This window comes from Sorex fumeus, unplaced genomic scaffold (assembly GCF_029834395.1).
Source record: "Sorex fumeus unplaced genomic scaffold, SorFum_2.1 ptg000097l, whole genome shotgun sequence".
In the NCBI taxonomy this organism is placed as follows: domain Eukaryota; kingdom Metazoa; phylum Chordata; class Mammalia; order Eulipotyphla; family Soricidae; genus Sorex; species Sorex fumeus.
Window position 1 is genome coordinate 1,074,328 of NW_026606154.1, and position 8,463 is coordinate 1,082,790.

An 8,463-nucleotide genomic window follows, 5' to 3' on the forward strand; every position below is an offset into this window, starting at 1 on the left:
TTCATGAACCCCCTGGTATTGGCAGCACTATATCTCATCTGGTTTATTGTAATAGCTTCCTCACTGGCCTGTTTGCTTCCACATTGAATCCCACACCATTCTGTCCCATAGAAGTGATATAACCAAGACCAGAAAGATAGTACAATGGTTAGATCACTTGCCCTGCACACAGCTGACCCAGGTTCTAATTCCAGAATCATATATGTTCCCCTGATCACCAGTAGAAGTGATCCCTGAAGTATAGAGCAAGAAGTAAGACTCAGCTGAACACGTTGAGGGTGACCACCAAAAAACAAAATAAAAAAGTGTTGTAATAATCCTTTCTTAACAAAACAAATCATCTTACAGTTCTGTTCAAAACCTTACAGTGCTCCATCTCTTTCCATTCTACATCAAAATCAATGACTTAAAGATATCTACCAGATATTATTCAATATGACCTACTCCCAGAGATTTCATTTCCGATTATTCTGTCTCTTGGTTACTATCCTTCAGCCACACTGGCAACCCACACATCAAAGACTTCCTTTTTAGGACCTTTGCATTAGCTATTTATTGTACTTGGGATGCGTTTTGTCTCCCAGAGAAAACACTTACCATCAACTAGTGAAGTAAGCACCAAATCCAACTTTCCAGGTAAACACTCAAGGTTTGGCTGACATCAGGTATGCTCCTTCTACCACAGCTCAACATACCCGTCATGGAGTCTCCAGGACTGGTACTGACACCACTTAAACCAACCCAACAAATTAGTGCTTAGCATCTGCTGTGTGCAGACCTGAGCTGGATCCTGAAGTAGACAAGTCACACTGACAACCCAGATCACCTTCAACCATCCAAATTTCAGCATTAATCCAATAACTCTGAGTGCCTTGGATAAATGTCTGAAAAGAAGTGTGGAGAAATGCCGCACTGTCAGTCAAATCTCTCTCCAGGCCCAGCATCTATGACTAAGGTTTATGTTAGCACAAACTACTAGTGGCTCACTCTTTATTATGGTTTAATTAACACAAATTGCAGCACCAGCATCAACATGTTTAACCAAAGGAAAAATTGACAGTGTTTTTGTTTTTGTAGTGGGGTCCTAGGAGCAAGGTATAACTTTTTCCAGGAAGAACTACAAACTGAGTATGACTTAAGAAGCTCATAAACCTTGTGTGACAGCTTTCCAACCCACTTCAACTCAATGAAGTGGGAAGAAAAGGGAAAGAGCCTATTAAAGGGAACATTTGTAGCTTCTCTACCCAGATTCCCCTGGAGTCGGGTGGCAATAAGCATTATCATTTCCCATTTTCAGAGCATATGCTATAGAAGGCAGACTGTGGCACTCATGTGTAACTGACTATTAAATTAAAGGCCTGTAAGTGATTAAAAATTAAATAAGAAAACAAAAAAAAAGAAGTTAAAGGTCCAGAAATTAGCAGAACATTATGGTGACTGCACTGCCAATTTTAAAACACAGTAGCAATATAAGGATGCTGATCCAGGAGGAAATCAAGTTTGGTGAATACAATGTTAAGGCTCATCCAAACATAGACATTATAATTTAGAGGTAGGTAGACACTGACTAATGAGGCATCCATAAATTTGGAGATGAGGACAAACTCCTCATGTGTATAGTCAACCCAGCAGATAATCTTCTAAATGATTTTATGTTATCTAAGAATTTTTAATAAAAAGGAATTATATTTTCAATCGAATTTACTGCACCAGACTGGTGCTTTTGCTGCAACAGACTAATTTCCAGGGACCAGTTCAGAGACTTTTCCAGGAACTTTTCCAGTTCAAAGAGAGAATTGGTCTCCATAGCAAACATACATGTACTAAGATCCTGCTAAGCATTTCCTTTGGAATATTCTTTGTATTGTTTCTCGAAGGCATTCTCATATCATGTAATTTAAGAATGCTTTCTCCACCTTTGCTTTACAGAATAAACTCTTATCACAACAGCACAAGTCACAAATTTTCATTATATATTTATTCATTTGTTCATAAAGGGTTTTTTTTGTTTTAAACTAGATTACAAGGAACCATCTATATAAGTCCCCTCTTTCAGTGTCAAAATGTAGCCATTTTTGGTGATCAGATATTTAAGGATCTGAGTAAATAAGAGTGAAGCTAGAATAAGACCTAATTCAATCTGATGGGTATCCTGTAAGAGGAAGAAACCGTAGAGGCAAGCACGCATAGAAGGATGGCCGTGTGAAGAAGCGAAGGAGAGAAAGAAGCTTCAGAAGAAAACAACATGCTGACATCTTGATCTTATAGTCTTAGAGCCTCTAGAGCTGTAAGAAAATAAATCTGCTCTTGTATTTGTATCAAGTCTGTGGTATTTTCTTACAGTAGTCCGAGAAAATGAATACATCCTCTCCAATATCCTTCTTCCTCTCCTTCCTTAGGAATGGCGCTCTTAATTTTCAGCCGGGTGCATGGCTATCTACATTACAAACTACTTTTCCAACTTTCCCTTTCAACTAAGTCACATGATTAGGTTTTAGCCAATAGGATGTTAGAGGAAGTATCAAGAAGTTTGCCCAAAGAGAAGGCTGCCCCCTTAAAAAAGAGGGACATGCCCTTCATCCCTTTGGCAAATGAGAAGGTAGACCTGAAGGCTAAAGTTCAAGAGGCAGGAGCCTTGTGCCAAGGAGGCAGTGTGGAAGATAGAATGAGCTACCCTACCCTCTCTTTGCAGACTATTTTGGGGTCTTGAAATATCAGAGAGAAATCAATTAGCTTGGCCAAGTCACTATTTTGGAGCTTATGTCATTCTAAGTCACACTGACTCCCCACTGATGTAGTCACTCACACTTTCTACCTTCTCCTTTTGTCTTCCATTCTCTTCTCTATTCACTGAGGGAAGATTCCGAGAGTAAAAGACAAAAGGAACATTAATCATAGGCAGACTCCTATTATAGTTTCTCCTACCGGCCAGGGTCAAGTGTCACACTTCCATTCCTCTATTCCATCCAATCTCTGTTCCCCTTTCAATGAATATAGGTGACATGCATGGTGTCTCACTTATAAAAATTTAAAAAAAAAACCACTGCACACATAATGAAGTCAAACTGAAAAGCTTGGCACTTCAAGCCCTTCAATCTAGCTGTAATCTGTCTCTTTAATACTTTCACCACAAGCATCTATTAAAACTAAAGTGAAGAATTTATTCTTAAACCCAAATTCCACACATATTTCAACCCCCTGTTTCTGTTTATAAAGTTCCTCCTCCAACAAGATGCCCTCCTAGTTTGGTCTAAGAGGGGGGTTAGGATCTGAAGTAAACTGAATTTAAGGTCCAACCCAAGTACTTCAGCATCACATGATATATAGACCTTGGTATCTTCACCTATAAAATTGGAATAGTAATAGTAGTAGTAGTAGTAGTAGTAGCAGCAGCAGCAGCAGCAGCAGCAGCAGCAGTAATAATAATAATAATAATAATAATAATAATACACTGCCTCATATAACTCTTCTGAAGCCAGAAAATGATTCACAAGATTTTCTTTTTCTTTTCTTTTATGGTGCGAAGGATCAAATCCAGGTCTCCAGGCATCAGTCTTTCCACTGAAGCATATCCTTGGTCCTAAAAGAATGCCCACACCTTCCAGATAATTTTTGTTCTATTTTATTTATTTAATTTTTTGCAGGGGGTGGGGAGATGGTGGTAGATAGCAAAACAACTGGAGGTGCTCTGGGGACATGTAGAGCAAGATCTTTTTGCAAAGATATTTCTAGATCCATACAAGAATGGGTCTCATAAACTACAGCACACTATCTTCTTGTGATACAAGACCTGATCCTAGTGTCTGGGTGTATTACCCTGTCTTTTTTGACCCTCCTCCCCCTTGGACTTAGTTGTTCCCTTCCATTGACCAAATCATGGCACTAAATTCTCTTATTCTGTACTCATCAATCCTCAAATCAGTCTTATGATATCCATTTTCAGTGCTACTTTCTTTCATAGAAGAGAAAACAGGCTCAGATTGGAGCTCAATTCTAATACATTGTAGGTTTCTAGCCTAACACAGGCAACCATACAGACATAACCTTACGTATGAAGAGGCAACTGCTGTGTCTTTTCTTTCTTGCCATACTACTTTGTCAATGGAAACTATTATTCCACTTTTACCCAAGAGTCCTCTCTGGAATGCCATTAGAGCTTATGTGAAGGCCCCACCCACAATGGAAAAAGAATCTGGCTAGAGATCGATCTGAGTACCACCCTCATATCGAACAGAGGGCAAGATAAGCAAGAAGTGGTTCTAGAGATGAAAGGGCCTCCTATAAATCCAGGCCTGCCGAAAGACCAGTGCTCTCATCAGAAGGCCAGGGGAAGGAAGGCCAAATGCCACCCACACTGTCATTTGATGAGGAAACCAAGCAAAGACTCTACCTCTGGTAGGCCGCCTGGAACTCTGGAGAGGTTGCAAACACCTACCTCCTCTCCTTTTCAATTCTAGATCTTTGTCTTCTTCCAAGGCCCCACAGTCATTACCACAGATGCTTGACACAAAAGCAGGCTTTGAAAAAGAAATGTAATACCTAGGTTTACAATGAGCACACAGCACAGAAGTGTCCCTAAGTAGGGGGAGAACTCAAACCTGGGTCCTTAACTCTCAGATCACTGTTCTTCCTCAACATGTAAGGCACGGCTCTTCACCTCCAGAGACTCTTTACCATAGTCTATGCCTTGTTTTTCCCTTCTATCCACCCATAGTTGCAGATGAGAGCCAAAGAAAGATTACCTCCCTCCGTTCTGACATTCCTCTCCAGGAGAGATCCCTTTGAGGAGCAAGCATCGGCCGAGAGCTTTCTTTCTGTCTACCTAGAGAGTCACAGATCTCCCCTCCCCCCATTAGCAAACATGGAAAATTCCAGCTCTTCCATCAGATCAAAAAGCCACCAGACCTGGGGCCTGACAGAACTGGATTCCCTCTGCTGGGGAGGTGGGAACCCTACTCCACTGGGATAGTCCCATCCTATCACTTGTTATCTTCTCAATTGGCCCTTCGAGCAGAGGGTAACATCTGAAAATATCAATTGACAACACTTAAAGGACTTCTTCCAATCTCATTCTAGGCAATTTCATGCCCCCACCACCTTAGGAAACAGGAACTGTTCTGAGACTGTTAAATCCTTACACACAGACAGAGACTGAGGCCCGAGGAGTGTTAATGATCTCAGGCACAGGCTAAGAGATGTTAAAATTAGAATAAAGAACACACAGCCCAGCTCAACACCCAGGGTCTTCCTGTCATAGCACAGGGGCCTGCCTAGCAGCCACCTAGCAGGCTGGGACTCGCCCAGCATACTCAGTCTCCCTTGCTATCTGCCCCCGGCACCTAGGACACCAATCTATCCCTTGTCAGTCAGAAAGCTTTGCTCTTCTATCTATCCAGTCTACTTCCAAACTGGCCCCACCACTGTTCAGAAGCCCTCCATGGATCTCTAACTGCTTAAGAAGGAAAAAATATCTCAATATCTTATCCTTCTATAGTCTTCCAAAATGGCTCCAGCTTACTTTGCAAACTCATCCCTCCAATGTACCTCGCCTCTCGGTGAAAGGCACTATACCCTTTCCTGGATATACATTTCTGTTTTGTTCCTCCCCTAGATCATAGCAGTCCCTCTACCTACAGTTGTCTCTGCCCATTGAACAGTTCCCCTTCTTCCCCTGACAATCCCAGGGGAAAGGCCAGGGTTTGAGAAACCTGGAAGTAAAATAAAATCCTTACTTAGTCTAGTTCAAAAGTTTAGAAAGCGAAGGAATTAGTAGTAGTAGTCCCTGGATGAAGGTCATTCATCTCCAAGCATGCCACGGTACCTAGAGCCCCATAACTTTTGAGGACTCATGGAGTGTTTATCAAATGCCTTAGGATCATTACACTAAACACTCTTGCTTCATGGGTTCCCAATGCCAGGTGAGCTGAGGCCACATCTCTGCTGGTGGGGTCCAGTATCTCCTGTGCAGTACGCTCCTGGGCAATTTTAAAATTCATGCTGAAGTTTAAAAACCACAACGGGTCCATGGGAATTGCACCACAGATGACACTCAGAAAGAGTCCCAGTACCTGAAGGCTCCCTTCCCCCAGCCACCACTTCCGCCATTGAGCTGCCGAGAGCTTAGATGGTTGCAACTGATGAGGCTGACTTTTTGAATCTCCGCAGAAACTCTCCAGGACTGAGTGGAAGATCCCACCCTCCAGCCTCATGCCTCAAGCCTGAATGGCCCTCTCGACACTCTGCTGAACCAGAGGTCATCTGACCCAGGAGGAACAGACAGGGAAAGCAGGCAGACGGCTATCACTTGGACAGGAGTGGAGAGTGGCATGCTAGACCAGTCAGCAGTTAATGGGTGGCTCCTTCCCCGAGACTGAATCTCCAGAGAAGGTGATGGAGTCAACCTTTTTTGGAACACTGGGCCTGGCACACAGAGAAGCTTGCCAAGCACTCCGCTGGACCCCCATCTGGAAAGAACCTGAGTTCGAAGAGCACAACAGCGGTGAGTAGAAAGGCATGGACTGGGCCCAGTCCACACACCTCACCTGCAGGGTTGGGGCCCGCCTTCCTCTCCCCTGGCCCGCTCTGTCCTGTCTGGCTGGACCTGCCGCAAGCTGAGGGAGTTACTACGCTCTGGAAACTTGAGCCACAGAGTTCTGCCCATGTCCCGGCTGCTGGTTTCCAGAGCATCTTCCTGTGGCTACCTGCCCTGCTCCCTGCCAGTTCCCCTGCCCACACCTACCCACTCCATGCCGGTCCTTGTCAGTTTTGCGCCAGGGAGTCATGGCTGAGCCAGGGCCTGAGTCGCTGATTCTGCGGGTGGGGAAGCAGTCAGGGGTGGCTTTGCACTCTGCAGGGCCCCACTTCCTTCCTCTTTTCAAACTCCTTCTCAGGGGCCCGCCCTCACTCCACTCGCTCCCCTCCTCCCCTACCCAGGGCTCCCTGCTCCTCCTCCTCCTCCTCCTCTCTCAGGCTGGGCAGGGGCACAGAAGGCCAGAAGTCCCCCTGCAAGGCAGGACCATCCTGACTTTTCTCCTCCCCAGGCCTGGGATGGACTAGAGCCACTATTGCAAGTGCAGGAAGCCTCCTGATTCATAAGCCAGTGACTAGACAGAACCCGCCACACCCTCACCTCTTACTCTGAGCTTTGAAGTCAGATGTACATTCAAACCCAGACTTATCAGCTAAGAGATTAAGACAATTTGCCTGATTTTTATATTTCCGTTTTCTCATCTATAAAACGAGACACTACTTGGCATGCTTATTAGGACCTGGATTAGAGCAGATACGGAGCGATAGCACAGCGGGTAGGGCGTTCGCCTTACAAGCGGCCAACATGGCCGACCCGAGTTCGATTCCTCCACCCCTCTCGGAGAGCCCGGCAAGCTGCCGAGAGTATTCGATATGCCAGACACAGTAACAACAAAGTCTCCAATGGAGACGTTACTGGGCCCACTCGAGCAAATCGACGATCAACGGGAGGGCCTTTACCTTTACCTTTACCTTAATGTATGCAGTAGGTGACACTTTCTAGGAGGACTAAAGAAGATAATATACACAGTGGGTGACACATCAGAGCTAAATACCCACATGGAGAGGAGGCCATTTGCAGTTGGTATACTTTTGGTAGACAGATCCGCATGAAACTATGATTAAACTGTCCTCTGAAAATACACAAGCAGAAGACCGACCTTTCAATGTTAGGAGGTCATGGGTAACCTAACAGTCATCCAACAATGCATCACAGGAAGAGTTCTGGAGTTGGACTAACGAATACATTTCTCTACAAAATGTTATTTTTTGCTCCAGGAACAGACCCAATCAAGAAACAAAAATATGAAGCTGAGGGTGCAGCTCAAGGCGGAGTGCCTATTTTGCATGTGTGTGGAGAAAGAGGAAGAAAGAAAAAGGGAAAGAAAGAAGGAAAAGAAAGAGAAAATAATCTTCCGATCCACCGTAATAAGACTGAGTTAAAGTCTTCTTGAATTTTCTTTATTTATAAATCTCACTACTCCCTTCTGCTTTTCACTAGAGAATGAATAAACTAGATTAGGCAATATCACAGTTGACAGGCAGCTATGGCAAAATATTAATTTTATTTTACCTGAATTACTTCCTTTCCAGTTTTCAAACAACACAAATTGGGCAGTAACTGTTAAATCAGTCAGTAGTCCACCAAAGAAACAAAACTGGTAGAATATATGAAACAGACAAATGGATTTTTATTGTCAAGAATTGACTAATGTAGCTATGAAGCTCAGTAGACAAGTTTAAAATCTGCAAGCTGGCCATCAGAAAGGTCAGGCTGGAAACTCAGGAAGGAACTGAAGCTGCTGCCTACAGAAAGAATCTGCTGCTGTTTTGAGCTCATACCCAGGGGTACAGGGGCTATTTCTGTCTTGGCAGGGGAGTTGGGTCCATGAGGGTCCTGGAGAATAAACCCACATCTCATGCTTTACTGTAATG

General features: G+C 43.9%; 1 protein-coding gene across 1 annotated transcript in view; it reads right to left on the reverse strand.

The window, feature by feature from the left end:
• Window positions 1-6,819, reverse strand: part of DOCK2 (dedicator of cytokinesis 2) — a 394,798-nt gene extending 387,979 nt beyond the window's left edge. Inside the window, exon 1 of the mRNA XM_056133087.1 lies at window positions 6,740-6,819. Coding sequence (XP_055989062.1) covers window positions 6,740-6,782 — 43 coding nt within the window. The 5' untranslated portion in view covers window positions 6,783-6,819. The remainder of the gene's footprint in view (window positions 1-6,739) is intronic.
• Window positions 6,820-8,463: the final 1,644 nt, after the last annotated feature.